The 18,109-nt window shown below is 42.6% G+C and overlaps 3 protein-coding genes across 4 annotated transcripts; all 3 read right to left on the bottom strand.

The window, feature by feature from the left end:
• Positions 1-128: 128 nt before the first annotated feature.
• LOC147214803 (phosphoinositide-interacting protein-like) lies at positions 129-443 on the bottom strand. Its single transcript, XM_086140244.1, has one exon. The coding sequence runs from the start codon at positions 441-443 to the stop codon at positions 129-131; it is 315 nt and encodes a 104-aa protein (XP_085996370.1).
• A 582-nt stretch (positions 444-1,025) lies between these two features.
• On the bottom strand, positions 1,026-6,047 carry rsl1d1 (ribosomal L1 domain containing 1). Its single transcript, XM_086140757.1, has 9 exons — positions 5,975-6,047; positions 5,591-5,730; positions 5,368-5,506; positions 4,294-4,442; positions 3,922-4,023; positions 3,068-3,161; positions 2,028-2,153; positions 1,778-1,945; positions 1,026-1,696 (listed from the first exon to the last, which is right to left on the bottom strand). Exons 1-9 carry the CDS (start codon positions 6,011-6,013, stop codon positions 1,589-1,591), a joined length of 1,065 nt encoding a protein of 354 aa, XP_085996883.1. The 5' UTR covers positions 6,014-6,047; the 3' UTR covers positions 1,026-1,588.
• A 491-nt stretch (positions 6,048-6,538) lies between these two features.
• On the bottom strand, positions 6,539-17,696 carry gspt1 (G1 to S phase transition 1). Of its 2 annotated transcripts, XM_086141042.1 has the most exons (14): positions 17,296-17,696; positions 16,972-17,016; positions 14,305-14,571; positions 14,173-14,206; positions 13,760-13,837; positions 12,606-12,786; positions 12,274-12,428; positions 11,250-11,390; positions 10,538-10,631; positions 9,748-9,828; positions 9,227-9,400; positions 8,639-8,728; positions 8,321-8,489; positions 6,539-7,244 (listed from the first exon to the last, which is right to left on the bottom strand). In XM_086141042.1, exons 1-14 carry the CDS (start codon positions 17,492-17,494, stop codon positions 7,192-7,194), a joined length of 1,761 nt encoding a protein of 586 aa, XP_085997168.1. In that variant the 5' UTR covers positions 17,495-17,696; the 3' UTR covers positions 6,539-7,191. The 2 variants fall into 2 exon arrangements, with proteins under 2 accessions (XP_085997168.1, XP_085997169.1); XM_086141043.1 differs by lacking the exon at positions 16,972-17,016 and having other exon boundaries at positions 17,296-17,643.
• Between the last annotated feature and the right edge of the window lie 413 nt (positions 17,697-18,109).

Here is an 18,109-nt window from a genome sequence, read left to right as displayed (position 1 = left end):
AAAGTTCAATTCGAGCGGTTATCAACAAGCAGCCGCACGCGCTCAGAGATTGGATGTTTGACAGGAAGCTGTTGCGTCACCACTCACTGAAGCAATTCCGTCACAACATTGCCGATGTGCGGATCACCTCATTCGATCCCTCGGATCAACCATTTACGCCTCCTCTTCTCCTTCAGTATCGGGGCCCACACCAGCCCCACCGCCACAAACATCAGGCCCACGGCCAGACAGGAGGAGATCACGGAGTGGGAGGCCTCCATTGCCCCCGATGAGCGGAGGAGGAGGAGGAGAGCGCCTCCAGCCACCATCAGACCGCCCATCACCATGGTGATGACCGGTTTGTGGAGATACGACCAGGCTGAAGGTCCTGCGGTCCCGGGCTGAACTTCCAGACACAGACTGCTGGATTCTTCTGGGAGGTAAGCTTCTCCAACTGTTCCCATGGTTACGCTCCAAAAAAAAAAAAAAATTTGCCTCTGGGACCCTTAAAGATGCAAAATTGCTAGCTGAAAATCAATCATGTCCTGCATTGTCAGTTGTGTAGAGATACATCGACTGTCATACCCTGTAGCCCTGTTTATTCCATATGTTGCCTAGAAACCTGCTGACATGGTAATTCCAGATGACTTGTAACACCCACCCGGCAGACGGACGACGTGGATGAGCGAACACCCGACCCGCCTCCCGATCATCCATTCGGCGACGGATCGGCTGCCGGGGAAATCACAAGATGAGAAAATATAACGCTGCTTCTGAGGGGTTTGTGCAAAATACTCATTTGAGGAGCGCTTCCTGTGAGCAGCAGATGAACAAGCCTGAGCACAACCCCATTAACAGCAGACATGTGAGGAGATACGACTATTAGAGATTCTGACAAGTGAAGCCACCCAGATGCACTGCAGGGCTGAGAACACAAGAAGCATCTGCTCATTTTCAGATTTCCTGCGCAGCCTGGTGTAAATACTTCCATGAGAGACACCAAGATGGGTTAAAAAAAAAAAAAAAAAAGGAAACAAAGGAAAGGCTTAAAACAAAATCTCGCTTTATTGACAGTTGCAGATTTGTGTCTCACACAACACAAACAGACGAGGTCTGACCGGTCAATAACAGTTTGTTCTGAAAATAAACCCTTAAGAAAGTTGATTTTTTAAAAAAAGAATATTTTCAAATTTTGTTTATATTCCAAGTGTCAAAAATAATAAGAGCAATTGCTCATTATTTCACAAAGAAACTAATCAGGCCTTGTTCTGAACCATGACGGAGTTTAAAACCTTTTCTTGCTGTCTAGTGACGAAGAAGGTTTTGGGCTGCTTTAACCACTAGACCCCTTTACGACTGGAAACAAATCTTATAGGATTGCTGATGCTCTTCAACTTATCCCCCCTTAAACCTGCCCTAAAACCGCGTTCATAGGGCGCGGGGACGACAGAAGCCCCGAAATTCAAACGTCACTGTTTAAATGCCGACAAAATTGACTTTATTCTTACAGAGCATTTAAGCAAAACGAATATATTGATGCCATTTGAAACAACCTGGTCCTTTGAGTGGTGTTGAATGTCCTCCGCGGTGAAAGCTCGGGAGCGAGGGGTTATTTCACTTTACGTTTTTTGCTTTGGCGGCAGCCGGTGCCGGCCTTCTTGGCCAGCTTGCCGGGGACTTTCTTTTTCGCCCCTGCCGGTTTCTTTTTGGACGCCCTCTAGAAAAAACAAGCAGGAGCAGTTTGTTGGAATCCATGCGTTCATTGTCAGGCTGAGCACTAGCTGGTTTTCAACCTTACCTGCAGTTTCGGCTTTTTGCTTGGTGTTTCTCCAGTGGATTCCTCCTCCTCCGGCGCTTTTACCTCCGCATTATCCTTCTCCTCCTCAACTTCCTTTCCTCCGTCCGTAGAAGTTTCGGTTTGCTCGTTCTTTTCTGTCGTCTTCCCCTCTTGCTTCTTGGCAGTGGCCTGCAGAAAGTATGGCTCCTGTTTCGTCAAATCTCAACCTAAATATTGGACCGACGCCTAAAAACACCGGACCGATTCTGACCTTGGCTTTGCGAGCACTCTTCGCCGCGTCCTGCAGGATGACGAGGTGGTTCAGGTCTGAGGTGTAGATGGGCAGCGCCACGGAATTATTACTCTTTAAGTGGATGAGCTTCATCATCGGTCCCTTCTGCACACGACAGAAAGTCAATTAACGCAAAAAATGATCTTGAATAACTCCGACTTGGAATTCCTCTGGGGGAATGAGAGATGGTCTCACCTGGCAAGTTACCATGAAGACATGAACTTTGATTCAGTAAAACCTTGACTTATGAGTTTAATTCATTAAACGCAATTTGCTCGTATATGTCATTAAAAGTTCTCCGTTTAAATGAAATAAAACGCTGTTAATCCGTTCCAGACCCCCAGGTTTTGTTCCATGTTTTTAAACAATAAATTATAATGATAAAATGAATTTTATCAATAAAATGTATAAAAGATAAGACGGAAATGTACAGAAATAAACTAGTTTTTATTGAGTGTATTTATATTGAAGAAAGAGGAGGTTGGGCAAGTTATTTTTTTTGGTGCTCTATCTTTTAACTTGCTCGCTCAAAACACACTTAATGCTACAACATACAGGTAAATTTAACCCACACACTTTGCTAAATTTTAATTGCTAAACTTAATTTGGCGATGAGTGACTGCCGCTGCTCTTTTTAAACAATCAAAACCTCTCTCACTGGCTCTAACACTGGCTCGTCTGTTGACCTTCCCATTGTTCGCTGCACCGATTCACTTGTCACTGTATCTGCACCAGATCGGCACGATGGATGGCAACAACAACTTGTCTCTCCATGGACAAATGACGTGCACGGAGCTCATGTTTATCCTAGTGTCTGACTATTATTAAACACCACTTCATGGACACGGCGTGAAACACTCATCCCGCTGGCTCGCTCGCTTGTAACAAAAAAAGAAGAAAGACTAAGCGACCGCTCATCTCGGAAAATTTGTGAGTTGAGGCACTCGTAAGTCAAAGTTCCACTGTAGATGAATAAAAAGGAAGCTGTTAAACCAAATGCAAGAACCTGTGACACTCACCATGCGCAATTTGGCTGCCACGGTTTGGACCGTGGTCTCGATGTTGTCCGTCACCTCATCTGCAGTCATGTCGGAGTGACCGACGCGAGCCATGCTGTGACACAAAATTCAGCTCCAGGTTAATATCTCACTGATGTGTGTCCATCCCCGAAAGGAAGAGAGGCTACGCAGGAGAACCATCGAACCATCATTACCCCTCACTTGCGCTCGCTAACTTTAGCTTTTACTAAATTGGCGTTACATTTTGCTCTTCTATTTATTTTTTATGACTTAAAACCAGACCTGGGTACAAATTTGTACCACAAACTGTAAGGTGTGCTGGTATAACGATAAAAGTTCCTTGACGGCACTCGAAGAGACGCAGATTTATCAAACATTATAGAATCGACAAGGCTGCAGTGCCGTGAATGCTGAGAACGTGCAAATAAAACTTAATCATCTTCCTGAGTATGAATTAAATAATACAAAGTTCAAATGAGTCATTTTTATTGGCCTTAGTTACTAAATGCAGCCATGCTGTGGCTGGGAGAGACATCGGTGACCCTCACGTCTTCTACTTCCTCTTATCGGAACAGTCCAAACAACTTGAATTAAGAGCAGCAGCGTTTCTGAATCACAGATATGATCTTATCAGCCCACTGTGAGACGAATGAGACTCAAACAGGTCCAAAGAATAAGACTACTTCGTTTTCTAATGTGTATTTATAAATATTTTTTTTTCTCCAAATTTTAATAATAAAATAAATATTAAAAAAAAACACAGCTGTGCCTGGATTCTAATCACGACCCGATTTCTTTTTTTTTTACCAATTATCCACAACTAAAAGGGACTCGAGTCTGACGCTTCTCCTCACCAGCAGCTGCCCTTGTTGTTGACCTTGAGGCAGGTGCCCTGGACGATTTTCTGGATGTCTCTGGCGAGTTGTTTGCTCTGCAAGTTCACACACAGCGGCTCTCTGGGGGGGGACGAGCAAAGAAAGAGACTGCGGTTGTCAGAAGGTACCGTGAAGAAAAGCAGGACGGCCCAGAAAGATAATGCAATCGATTTCATTTCACCCCTCATGATCGACAGCCAAAATGTGTACGAAAAATTATTGAGTCCTTTCACAAATATAGCCCCCCCGCCCCACTTCCCGAATAAACTAAAAAACTTAAATTAGAATATCACATGAATGTACATGAATGTACATGGTTTCAGTCATCTCAACACTCAGCGTCATTGTTACCTTTTCCTCGCATAGAAATGCTTTCCAAGATGGGACGGCAGCAGGCGGCGGATACGGTCGTCAGAGATGAACGTGTCAAAGTTCCCCAGAAGGCGGAGTTTTGCTTCGTAAGGCTTGTATTCAGTCTTCAGGACCTTGTAGGGGATGATCTGACCGGGGTCGAGGAAAATAAATTTGATATTTGACAGTAAAAACACAAGGAGCTCGCAACAATACCAGCAGGAATCATTGAGTACTTTTATGCCGCGTGTTGTATTCTATCAACCTGTAGTACAGTTGAACCTTGACTTATAAGTGCATCAACTTAAGAATTTACCAAGATGCAAAACGTCACTCAGTCACCTTTTTGTTTTGTGATGTCAGCCGAGATCTGAGTTACAAGCGAAGAGAATGAGTGCTTGACGCCAAAGTGGTCGCCACTGTTAGTGAAGTGGTGTTTAAAAACAGTCAGAAAAAGTTGAGCGAGGTGTGCGTGTTGTCCAGAGAAATTGTTGTTAGTGAGATAGCATGACCAAGAGCATCTTCCGGGAGAAGGAACGACACGTTTACAGGGATTTGGTGCAGCAAATGGCGTGAACGTCAATGGAGGAGGCTAAATTCACATAAGGGATATAGTTTTGCATAGTGTGTAAGTTAAATTTGGCAATACATTGTAGCATTAAGTGTGCAGCGAGTATGTTAAGTTCAGGGATAGAGCACCAAATGAAAAACTCCCCTGCTGCCGGCATCTCCCTCCTATCTTCAAGGCAAAGCTTTACATACTCATTTATTATGTATTACTTTATCTTTATACAGAATGTTATTTATAATGTACATTTTTCTTATTTAAAAACATACAACAAAACCAGATTAGTAGCGTTTCAATTCATTTCAAATCGAGAAATTTAATTTGATATAGACCAATTTGAGTTACGAGCTCGGCCACGGAAGGCATTCAACCCGTAAGTCAAGGTATTACTTTATTGCCAATTAAGTCGACTTCCATTTTAGGTAGTGACCAACAGCTCCATTCACATACTAGGTAAACAAATTCATATGTTCATCCTCCAAGTATCTGCAAGGATCGAGACATACCTCGGTGACATTTTTGACGCCGCTCTCCTCCAGTAACTTCTTGTAAAACCTCTGGGTCTGCTCTGAAGTCATTTTGGGCTCATCTCGGGTGAAAAGGCAAACTTCCTCGTCGTCTGTTCGCTGGCCGTGGGGCAGGGGGCTAAGGACGAGACCAGAAAACAAGGAAGACGTTTAACTGCGATCGGTGTCGGATGTCTGGACTTTCCGATAATGTTAGACTTACATCCGGATGGTCTGAGCTACTTTGGGGATCTTCCAAAGGGTGAAGAGCAGGCTAATTGGCTCAGTGTCGCCCAGCAGCTTGCGGTCAGCGGTGGAGTTGGATCGGAGGAAAGCCTGCAGTCCCTGCACGGCTTTTTTCACCTGAAACGCCAATACAATTCTATTTTAAACGACCCGTCGATCATGCCGGTCTCGGCATCCTCCATTAGCTAGTTTAACTCGGACTTAGCTTCATGGCTAAAAAACCCAAGCTAGCTTACACTAGTTAGCTTACAACTGCTTATTGAAATGTCACCCAGTAACACAGACTACAATTTTGTTTGCCACAAAGACCATTTAAAAGGGTCCAAGAAAAGTATAGAGGAAAAAATAAATGTCCTTTTACCTGTGACCGGTCTAACACAACTTTTGCTTCCTCAGCCATGCCACCTTCCTCGTCTTCACGTGTGCCGCATTTACGCATGCGCAAAAGGTTCTCGTCCCCGCACTACGTCACGGTATACAAAAAGAACTTTATTGGTAGTGTGTTTTAACAGACGTTAACATTATGCTAAAGACTTCTAGTTTCGTCTTAAATTACCAAATTATTAATCGACCACGGATCTAAATGATGGAAAGATATTTTAGATGATTGCTTATTGATCACTTGAAACTAATCTGCATTACTCGTGAGTCTAATCCAAGACATTAGCTGTGAATTATAAAAACAAAGTGCAACACATTTTACAATATCCTACTTACGGAGCAGACCGTGTTTTAATTAAATTTAGAAACCCTGGCAGAACTCTAATGTCTCTAAAAATCTAATTGCTTAGGGTAGAAATAAAGAGGCAGCACTGGTAATCAGATAATCATCTTTCTTCATCCGGTCTGTGGAAAAAAGGATGTGGGTGTTTTTGCAGAAATTAACTCACTGAAATTGTTATTTTAAAAAAATCGACAGACCACCTTTCTGATGCAGCTCAAACATTTATTTTCAGATGTGGTTATGCAACGGCTGTGTGTCTGTGTGAGTGTGTTTATCCTTTGTTCATCTGAGTAACAGGTGAGCCCAATCCAACTAAACCATCGAGGGGAGAGAGACCAGACTAAAACTTGTGGTGCAGCAATCTTTAAAACCAAATATGTTGTCCCCAGGATCCTCGATCCCACTCTTAAAAAGGGAGGTGGGGGTGTACTTTGAAAAAAATTACACTTGCAGGCCGTCTTGCATTATAAGAAACTATTCTGGTGTTATTTTCTTCTCCAAACTCAGAAACACTCCATCCATCTCCATTCAAAAAACAAACGGCGTGGCCTGCTGACGGCGTGCTGAGCCATGGGCTTACACAAGGGGGACGGGTAGCTACATTAGTGGCATAGCTGAGCTCTCAATATGAGAATGCTGACACCGAACGTGGTCTCTCGTTAGATATTGTTCATCATAAAAACTGATTCAGTCTTGTTTTCTTCATTTGACACAATGGGTTCTTCTCTCCTTGTTCTTCTCTTCAGCATAGTTGTGTGTAAAGAGAGAGAAGCTGTTTCGTTCGGCTCTAGCAGCAGTTCTCCTCTGGACGAATGGACGAGTGGAAGAATTCATGCATTCTGCCACGGTCGCGTTTAGTCCTTTTCCGGCACCAGCTTCAGCACTTTGCCGATGGCGATAGTTTTGCCTGGGGGGTCGGAGGGGTTAAATATTAGCGGTGGACCTGCGAGTCGAAAGTTTTTCTTTTTTAACGAAGAGTGAGAGTGAGTGGAATAAAGGGGGAGATTTCACACCGACTGTATTTGATCCATATTTTCAGACTTAACAGCTTGGTCTGACTCTAAATCGTAACAGAAGGTGTGAAATGTTCATTTGTCAACTTGCGTAGTTTGGTGTCGACAGACACCTTTGTAAAGAGCACATTCTCAGGTGGTGCTTCAAGTGTGCTGCGAGCAGCAGATTTTCCAAAGATTTATTTACACTTTTTACAGCTCTCAACTTATTTATGGAAAAAAAAATCTGATTAATTTTTCCAAGTCAACCACAACGACTACTGATAGTGTGGAGGCAGTGGCCACCTTAACTACTCGCGAGATGATTTTAACCGAGTTAGGTCATTAACCAGATCAAATGAATGGAAGGTGAGAAAAATGTCACTGTCAGTCTGGACCGTAGGTGTCAAACTCTGGTCAGCGGGCCAAATTTGGCCCACACTAATAATATTTGGCCCAAAAAGCCATACCAAATGACTGCTAGAGCTGGCCCGCCGGTATAGTCTACAGCGCATGTACCGCTAATTCTACAAATCCCAGAATTTTCTGCAGGTGTTTTGGCACTAAAATCACAACAGGATCCATAAACACCCTCTCCTCTGTTGACAGTAGTCATAGCGACCTTCTGCTAATACTGGCACCCTGCTACTTAGGCAGACAACAGGATTTTGCATGTGTGCAATATTAAGTCATATATTGTATAGTATCAACCTATGCTTGTTCCAGAACTTGTTTGGGTTCATTGTTGTATGTGGAGGAAGATTTTTTTTTTCAATAAATATCAATGTTGGCCCACAACTTTGTCCCAGTTTTGAATTTTGGCCCACTGTGTATTTGAGTTTGACACCCCTGGTCTGGACTTTCAAGCGTAAAAGCACCTTCATGATGTCAGGCATAAAAATGAATTCACATTTCTCCGATTGCTAAATTTGTTCTAATCCAAAGCATGTGAGCAAGATAAATACATACTGAGTCACAACAGTGTCTTTACCTTCATCTCGCAGAGTGAATCGTCCCATTTGAGGAAAGTCTTTGAACGTCTCCAAGCAGATAACCCCCGCTGCCCGGAGCCTCGCGATGCACACTTGGTCCTGCTTAACAAAGCGTGGCCGTGTTTTGCTTTTCTCCCCCGTCTTCTTGTCCACCAGACAGATTAAGGCCTGCGGTCAGGATTTAAGTTTAACCAGTGTCCAGAAAGGCCAGGGAAGGATCAAAAAACTTCTGGATGAGCAAATAAATCATAAAGATATAGAACCTATAGCGTGAAATGTTTTTTAACATCAGCCTCGGAGGCAAAGCAGTAACTTACTGTGATTTGAACCTCTTCAATGCAGGTGTGGATGTGAAGGACTGCATTGTAACCGGGACAAATGATTGATTTGTGCTCAATGATGACAATCTGAAAAGAGCACCACTTTAATTTGATAAAAAGTTGCATTGGACAAATTTGCAGTGTGCGTGACTTAAATACAATAAGTAATTGCCTTTAGGCGTTTGCGAGATGACGTTTCACGAGCAGTAATTCTGCATGTACCTTATATGTACCCTGCCTAGCAACAGAAATGTCACATAAACTACAAAAATAAAGCTTGTACTCAACATAGCAAAAAGTTGTTTAAATTAATCTGAAAATGTTTAGTCCTAATTTTGCATTTCTTTCTGGATTTGAAGCCCTTATTCCAATTTCTCAACCCTCTTGCTGGTTTTCGGTTTATTTTTGGATCATATTATGGAAACAGCGTTCGCATTTTTGGATAGTTCCCTAAATTTTCTGGCAATATTTTAGAATATTCTCTGAATCCTCCTTATGTAACGTCTCTAAAAGACAGAGAGTCACAAGAAAGCTGTAGTCCAAGCAACGAGTGCCTTTGAGCCTCCCGCTGTTCACACTCCGTACCTGTGCGTCGAAGGTGCGGCCGGAGTGACACAGGTTGTCGGGGCTGCAGAGGATGAAACCAGGGAGGATCTCTTCCTCCTCGATGCCTTTTAGCCTCAACTTCAGATTCTCCCCGGGCCCTGCATCGTCTGTTTCCACATCGTCGCTCAGAAGGCTCAACACCTCCACTGTGTGCTGAAATACACACAGCCACTTGAACATATCTAAAATAAACACATCGTTGCTGCACTGTTATTTGCGATTCATACTTGCGCCGTCTCTATAAAAATGAAAAACAACGAATGATACGGAATTAAGTAACGGAGTTGAATTTGTCAAACTTTTACACTTGTGAGAAACGTAGAGCACGCTTTCTTGTGATAAACATTCAAGTCTAGGGTTCAGTGAAGATGTCAATGGATTGAGTCACCGTACCCCGTTGAAGAGACAGTAGAATATCAGAAATATCAAGGAAATTCTGGCAGAGGGTCTGATGGCTCAATGGAAAAAAAAAGCAACAAGTTAAAAAAAAGTGATCTCACCCTGTTTGGCATCATGACGAGCTGCTGAGCTTTACTGATGGATCCCGACTCCAGCTTCCCGAGAATGACTGTGCCCATGTCCTACAAAAACACACACAACCACAAAGTAGTTTGTGATGTATATTTGAAAACAGCCAAAAGCAATATCTAATTTTCTTATCCAAATTAACCCTTTAATAATATTCCTCGATTATTGTTTTGTACCGGCCTTTATATTCCTCATGCACATATTGGCTGGTGGATTCAACTGTTGCAACTGTGAACGTCTAATGATCGCCAGTGAACATGTCCATAATCTCGCGACATCGACGGAACAAAAGTTGGATTACTGAGTCACATAACGGCTGCATAAGGCTCTTACGCAACCACATGAGGAGAGGACGTTTTCAAACAACAAGACAAGAGAATAAAAGGAAAATGTGATTGTTTGAGTGAATAAGGAGAGCAGCTTCAGATTAATGTGGACAGCACTGAGAAAGCACAAATGTAACATAATTCCAAAAACACATATAGTTGAACTTCTTCCCACATTAAAACCCAAAGTACTGCCAAGGAGCCGATTAAAGAGGGAGAACTATTCTGAGGCTGCAATGTGTGTGCACGCGCAATTTTGTCCTTGGAAAAAAAAATTATTCAATCGAGGGGGGAAGGAGACCGGAGAATGAGAAAAACAGATTTTGACCAAGTGGAAAAAAAGCAAACATTTTTTACTCCCTCTCTCCCTCTGCAGCCAGAAAACGACCAGCATCTCTGGTTTCCACTCATGAGATGAGGAATCAAAAGTGCTCACCTTGTATTTGTCCACGATGGGTAGTCTAACTGGCCCATCGCTGGATCTGGTGAAGTTTGGCAAACTGTCCAAGTGGGCAATAAACGGAAAGCCTCTGGCAGGGAGCAAAGAAAGGAATCCGTTCAATTAATCAATTCGAGAGCCCAATATTTCAAATCAAACAATATGTGTGTTTGAAGCCTACTCCTGCAAACAAACTCTCGATAAAACCTTCGTAACAACATATCCAGGATATGTTAGAAACTAAAACATTTGAAGTATGGTGTGATTTTGCTCTAATATTTGCTGAATATAGTGGGAAAAGGTGTGGATCCGATAAATCATTTTCAAATAGTTTATTTGGTTTTAAGCAGTGATTAAAAACAAAAGGCTTCGAGCAAGATGTTCTTTTGGCCATCTTACAGACATTTTAGTTCAGATCAAACTCCAGCTCAACGTGTCCTTCCAAGTCCAAGGCACGAACGCTGAGATATCAGATGATGACACAAAAAGACCCGTGAAACTGTCGATATGATTGAACCCAGCTGAATGTTTGAATATTTTAGTCAAATCTGTCGGGGGTTTCCTTAGAAATAGACCGATTTGAGTACAGTGAGTCAGAAAAAGCATCTATAGTACTGGTCGGAGGATCCGCGCCTACAATTTTGACGATAAATATGCCGCGTAGACAATAAAAGCACAAGGAAAGAATCTGATCCAGGGGTCCACTTACGTGTACCAGGGGCACTCCGGTACGGGGTCCTTGAGGTTGGCACCTGTGAGTCCAGAGCAAGGCATAAAGTGGATGTCCTTCTTGGGGTTGAAGCCAACCTTCTTTAGAAATGGCACCAGCTTCTCCTTGCACTCCTCATACCTGCAGACCGTTTCCATAGTGATTACCCTCAAAAACAAGCGTGCAACCAGACATAGCTCCACAACACTTCTATCAAAATATGGTCCGCTAAAGACATCGTAGCTTTAGGTTTTCTTTAATGTTGTAAGAGGGGATATGAAAAGCATAATTGTGTTGTTTTACTAATGAGAAAAAATGTCTTTTTTTTTATATTATTTCCCTATTTTTTGATTATTTTAGCAGATTTCTTTGCAAGTATTGTTAGTATTTACAAATTTCTTGATTTTTTTAAGCACCTCTTTATGTCTATATTTCTACTGTCAGTGATTTGGACCTTAAATTTTAGGTGACTTGATTTGTTTATTCCTGCTAACTAACGAATTGTTAGATAACTTTAAATAGATCTCCTTATCACAACTTCATACAAGACTGGTCTGTTTATTCTGTATCATTTTTTTCTTGGGATATTTTTAGATAATTCCAGTCAGATGTTTAGGTCTTTTCTCACTAAATTCTTGGCCATTACCTACAATCTATCCAATTTGGACAACTTGTTAATTTCTCTGTATGTTGCGGGTTAAAAATGTCATGCCAACTATTTAAGGTATTTTCTTGCTACCTGTGTTCATATTCCTGTGAATAACTTTTCCCCAATCCTTGGGAAATTTCTAACAGATCTTCAGGTTAATTGCAATGATATAACATTATAGGAAAAGGGCACCAAAGTATCACACTAATTTTACTCCATATGTATGTACTTACCCTAACACATTTTGCTACAGGAAGTCAGTTGCCCAGTGTTTCATTTTGGAAGTTGAGCATGAAAATGACAGGGTCACTGCTGAAAGGCCAGTATTAACATTGAAATTCAAATCAAGTCCATTTTAACACAGACTGTCTTCACCTGTCTAGGCTCCAGTTGACAGTGGGGTCATCCATCTTGTTGATGAGGACAATGAGATGTTTGACTCCTGCCGTTTTAGCCAACATGGCGTGCTCCCGCGTCTGTCCACCCTTCTCAAAGCCAGTCTCAAACTCACCCTTTCTTGCTGAAATCACCTGATACACACCAATAAAAAGGTTCTGCCACGTCATTTCCTCATTAAGCGATGTTAAGAAAAAGCCTCATCCTCCGAATCTACATCCTGTGACCCACGAGCGATTCCCGAATGCAGGCTTTTATCTGCGTACAACTAAAGATCAGGCTAAGTTAAGATTACATTAAGTCGATCTCACCAAGACTGCCAGGTCAGCTTGCGACGCTCCACCGATCATGTTGGGGACAAAGCTCTTGTGCCCGGGGGCATCCAGAATGGTGAAATGTTTTTTCTCCGTCTCAAAGTAGGCTCTCCCGACCTCGACGGTCTTTCCCTTGTCTCGCTCCTCCTGGTTTGTGTCCAGAGCCCATGACAGGTACCTGCAAAAGCCGCGTTTCTTTATTAACTTGTGCAAATTCACTCGCACACTGCATGATTATTACTGAACACTCTCATCTCAGTGGTGAGGAATCTTAAAAAGAAGAATCCAAAAATAAAACCTCCAGGTCAAAGCATAAAAAATGTTCCTACTGATAAGCTCCTGCCTCTGAGAAACTAAGCAATAAAGCTTTTTTTGCTGCTTTATACCTTCAAAATGAGTTTCAGACGGGGGGACGTGAGAGCCAGATTTATAGAAAACATTACCAGTAGTTTTAATTCAAAAGCCGCATTCATTGAAAGTCTTTGAACAGGTTTAGGAGCAGAGATGTGAGGTCTTTTGGAGAGCTGTGTTCATGTGAAATCCTGAAATAAGGATAGGCGAGACCCGAGATTCTCGCCAGCCAAAAATGAATCTAAACATTTAAAAGGTTTGATCCTCTTCTTAGTCGATGCTGACAGTGTCTTGCTACCACAGATGCGGCAAGTCCTTCACCAGAGAAACAAGTAGGAACATCTCAAAGGGAATGCATCAATCGAGTGGAGAGAAAAGCATCGTTCATCACCTGAAGCCCCGAAGCCTATCGGCTCATCTCAAAGTGCACCTGTCAGTTACGTAAAAAAAAAAAAAAATCTTCCACAGTAGCAACCGAGGAAAGCTACAAATACAAAAAAATACAAGCCAAACACACATCCGGTGACATATGATACAGACAAGCAGCATCAATAAAGTCCTGGTAATATCTGTCCTGAATGAATGTGGAGATTGTGTCCAAATGTTTCTGTTTTGTATAAATCATATTACACGCCATCTTGTGATTTGATGTATTATAAGAAATCAACAATCTTTCACACTTGAACCAGGACGCGTCCTTTGCCGGGGATGGGCATACATATGAACGGTGAAAGACTTTTTAATGACCTTGTTTATTTCAGTCTTATTTATGTGTGAGGAAAAACAGAAGCCTTCCTCACCACGTCTCTCTGTTCTTCTCCTTCGCTTCCCTTTCATATTTTTCTAAGGTTCGCTTATCCACCATTCCAGTTAAGTACCTGGCAAGAAAGGGGGAAAATAACAGGAAGTTGAGAAAACACGTGTCCAAGTTGGACTGGAACAAACGCACACCAAGTGAGCTATGTGTATCACCACAGGAGCAAAATTAAAACCTAAGCTTCAACTTAAAATACTTCCTGCGAAAAACAACCTGTTGCACTCAAGAGATCGGCATTGCTTTTGCTGAAAACTGCTTCCCACATGCATGTTTTCCTGCCGAAAATAAACAATGATTGCAAATACATTTCAGGGCAACTACTTTCCGGTATTAGGAGAGCAAACATCTTTAAAAGAAACATACTGGAACACAAAACATGACAAACATTTGACTTACATGATCTGTCCGCCAATAGTTGATTTGCCAGCATCTACCAGATCACATTTAAGATTATATTAAAGAGACAGTTAAGATTTTGAAGTCAGCCTGACAAGTGCAATCAGAAAAATCTAAAGAAAAGAGACGCACCCACATGACCAATGAAGACCACATTCACATGTTCTTTCTTTGGGGCATCTGGTGGTGCTGGTGCCACTTTCGGCATGGGCATCTCCTCCTCATCCTCCTCCATCATCTCTTCTTCCGCTTTGCTCACAACACCCTGCTCACAAGCTCCCCCGGCCCCCAGGCCGTCGTCTCCCCCGCCGCCCCCGTCTCCCCCAGGCTCCTCCTTCTGCTCCCACGTCTCTTCCTCCGTGGTCATGTCTGCCTCCGTGCCCCCGTTCTCGACCGGAGCTGCAAACATAACACAGTGCCATTACCCGAAGAAGCATTCACACACAAGATGATTGACCACGATGACAGAATGATGACGGTGGGAGTTTAATACGACATCCACATGCAAAGTGTGTCATATGAAGGGTGGCACGTTCTTATAAAACCCATTTGTCGATATGAAAATAGACCCCGCAGTGCGTCACTGTGTATGCTCAGCTTTTCACCATTTACTAGTTCTGTCAACTTGAGGCAAACAATTATCTTCCTGCAAAACACTGAACAATGATATCTGTTGAGCCCTGCAGAATTAAAGAAAAAACATATAATCCTCTCTTTTCATAACTGTGAAATAACAGGGCCCTGTAATCACAATGCCTATTTTCTTCAAACCACATCTTTTAAAATCTCCTAGCAAGAGCAACAGAAGGCAACTCAAGAGAGCCATTCCTGGCTTGATTTTCTTGTCAGGCTCGTACATGGTAATTATAATCTGCTCCTGAATGCGATACTAGTTTTTGCTTTTTAAGTTCCTTGAAAACTGGCTAATATGGAGTATGCAAGCATTGTCACTGATCCAGTGCCATGTCATAAGACCTGAAAAGGGAGCCTTCAAATTACCAGTGAGACTAAATATCACCTACTTTGCGTTACACCATAGAGCTGTGCATTATTTGGCCTGCAGGTGGACAGTGAGTTGCCAGCAGTAAAAGGCTAAAATTAGCATCTTTTTCTGGTGTGGCTGCCAGAATATATCAGGCCATTCTATACCAAATGTACATGAAAGCAGAATATAATACCAGCACCCAGAAGTGTATGTCATGCCTGCGTCTCGCGAATTATGCGAGGAATCTATTTCTGACCAAAGAGACATCCCTTTACAAGATCAGAATTGAGAGCTGAGCTGAGAAGTCACACGTAAACAACAGCACAGCAGTTCACGGATTCTGAAAACAAAAACATGAAAATTTGATCCAATGTCACGTCACCATCAAAGCTAATGGGCTAATTCTGTAAGGTGTTAAAAACTTGAGCCAGTCTTAATAAACTGTAGTAACCACAAAAGGGGTGGCATCCATTCACTGGTTTTACAACACAAAATTATCAAGACAGCCCATCTGGATTTTGTAAAAGACCTTCGGGAGCTTACAGAAATGTTTGAGTTCCGAAACTTAGATAGGAAAATCCAAAGTCGTTGTACCCAAACGTGTTACGAATTGACTGTCAAACACTCAAACTGATGATTCATATACTGATGCTTGAGTGTAATACATTTGTATTCATAAAGATACAAATTCACAAATTAGTGAGGAAAAAAATCACTAAATATGAGCAAGATATGCCCTAAAAATGATTATTTCAGTCACTTCTGGGGCAGAAGTCAGGATTCAGGACATGGAATCTATGGCATTTCAGTCATCCCACTGTTTTACTGTTAAACCTTAAGTGCGGTCAAAAATCGGCATAAATGTTCTCTGCCATGTTTGTTTCATGACTTCCTCTTCTGCTGGAAGTCCAGGCACAAGGAGGCATTACACAATAGTAATGGCAATAACTGTGGGAAAAAAATGTCACAACAATAAGGCCCCACAGCTCTAACACCTACATGATAACATTTCTACTTTGGTGACCAATTCTAGGTACATAAGCTTTCATGAGAAAATGGTCTGTAATTACCACAACTGAACATTTTTAGAGCTTCAATTATTAGCTCCGTTTATGTATCGATCAAGTACCAGACACTGTGTGTGTATTTAAAACTAGAAAAATCCCACCACTTAACTAGTTACATTTTGACTGCACAAGAATAATGGTAATGGGTGATTCTGAGGAGCGAGCATAAGTAGCAGGTGGGAAAAAGGTGGAGACCACTGTTTACTTTAAAAAACATATTAGTATTATTGCTAATAACTGACATCAAACCACCATCTCTCTGTGTTTTCTGATCGGATCAAATTTATGTCACTCACTCTGGTTATGGTCTAAAACTACAAACAGGTCACTGAAGTGAGTGAAGGAGCGAAGCATCAAGTGTCAGACCACAAATATACAAGTATTAAATTGGGTCACAACAAAGCTCAGCAGAAACAAGTAACTGCACTTTTCTGAAGTTTCCAACTACAGGCCCAAGACGCTGGACAAGCAGAGCTGCCAGCGGAGAGCTTGTGCCAGTGAAGGTCTATTTCTGGTCAGGTTGCATCACATTATACTGAGCACATGGTTTTACCATTTGGTTTTACCAATGCCAGCAATCCCAATATGGATCTCAAAGAGGCTCTAAAACCTGGGGATGGAAAGTGACCGGACTGCAACATGTGCATCAGCACAGACACACACCTGAACTGTGTGAACCAGCACCACAGCTGTGATGTTAAAAACCTTGCATGTCGTGTTTACAGTAATCTGTGTACACGCACGTACCGAGGGTTTCTGCCACCTCCATGCTGGAGACCGGATCAGAAGCACCTTCAAAGATAGAAAGCAAAGCATTTTAAACTTTCGGATATAGTTGGATCGATGATCGTGTGGTCGTGTGTTTTATCTGCGCGAAAACAGTATTATAACCCAGCTACGGCCCGGTTATAACACATGACTGACTCCGTGGACTTGTTGATGAGTTGGTGTGATGAAGTGAGCCGCCGCCGCCGCCGCTGCTGTTGCGGACAGGAAAGCTAACTTAGCTGAGTTAGCAAGGACGCTAGCAAGTTAAGCTAACTTCAAGCCAGCTGTCCGACGTTGCCCTACCGTCTAACACCAGCATGTCCGCGGCGCCGGTTTGAAGGAAGCTCGGCACGAACACCGGGGCGTTGACGTTTGGGACAAACGGCTTGGCATTGACGTTGAGGGCGGCAAATGCTGTCGGAAGCCCCGCCGCCGCGGCGGTTGGGGCCTCGGCATCCTCCTCCAGCTCCCACGAATCCGGGGCTGTGTCTCTCGGGTCCATGGCTCCGTTTACCAGAGTTGACAAGGCGTCCACTGAAGGGCACGGTGGTTGTTTTTCCCGGTTCCGCCGAAGGGTCTTTTAGTTGCAAATATGTTTAGACTCTCGGCAGCACGTTTGGTGCGGTTCCCATTGCTTTGTTGAGCCTTGCTTTGACAACCATATGGATCTTGTAGCCTACGGGAAGCGGCGTTGAACAAATGCAGTATCGTACTCGCCACCAGAGGACAGCAAAGACTCCTACTCGCCGAATACTAACCATTTCTTTTTGAATTTTTATGCGCGGGGCAACTAAGTGAACAAAATGAAAATTGCAATTTAAATATTTATTTTTTTTGGCATTTTATTTCAATTTTAAAATCATTAATGATCGTTTACTTGTACCGTCCGACATTTTTTTGTTCGTAATCATCCATACAAAATTAAACGAAAGGAAAAATAAGTTTCTTGGTTCAGTATTGATTGAAAATACTTGTTCAAATATTCAAAGACATTTGTTTGCAAAACGGGCTGGATGTGGCCCGCGGGCCGTAAAATGCCCAGGTCTGGACTAGAGTGATCCTAGAGCCAGTGAGTAAAACAGTGACAGGATGGAGATGTGCATGTTATAATTTATTT

Source organism: Fistularia commersonii, chromosome 33 (genome assembly GCF_037954325.1).
Source record: "Fistularia commersonii isolate RoL2024-O1a breed Wild chromosome 33, RoL_Fcom_v1.0, whole genome shotgun sequence".
Taxonomy (NCBI): Eukaryota; Metazoa; Chordata; class Actinopteri; order Syngnathiformes; family Fistulariidae; genus Fistularia; species Fistularia commersonii.
The sequence above is the reverse complement of the archived record's forward strand: the minus strand, read 5'-3'. Positions and strand labels throughout refer to the sequence as shown.

What these genes read in the sequence shown, in the direction of transcription:
- LOC147214803 (XM_086140244.1), bottom strand. Translation starts at nt 443, where the DNA reads ATGGGAACAGTTGGAGAAGCTTACCTCCCAGAAGAATCCAGCAGTCTG.
- rsl1d1 (XM_086140757.1), bottom strand. Translation starts at nt 6,013, where the DNA reads ATGGCTGAGGAAGCAAAAGTTGTGTTAGACCGGTCACAG. An exon ending in GTAGCTCAGACCATCCGGAT is followed by an intron (nt 5,507 to 5,590) that starts GTAAGTCTAACA and finishes TCTCGTCCTTAG; the next exon opens with CCCCCTGCCCCACGGCCAGC. An exon ending in GCAAAAAGCCGAAACTGCAG is followed by an intron (nt 1,697 to 1,777) that starts GTAAGGTTGAAA and finishes TGTTTTTTCTAG; the next exon opens with AGGGCGTCCAAAAAGAAACC.
- gspt1 (XM_086141042.1), bottom strand. Translation starts at nt 17,494, where the DNA reads ATGGACCCGAGAGACACAGCCCCGGATTCGTGGGAGCTGGAGGAGGAT. An exon ending in GTCAACTGGAGCCTAGACAG is followed by an intron (nt 11,391 to 12,273) that starts GTGAAGACAGTC and finishes AACGGTCTGCAG; the next exon opens with GTATGAGGAGTGCAAGGAGA. An exon ending in CCGGAGTGCCCCTGGTACAC is followed by an intron (nt 10,632 to 11,249) that starts GTAAGTGGACCC and finishes GCTCCCTGCCAG; the next exon opens with AGGCTTTCCGTTTATTGCCC.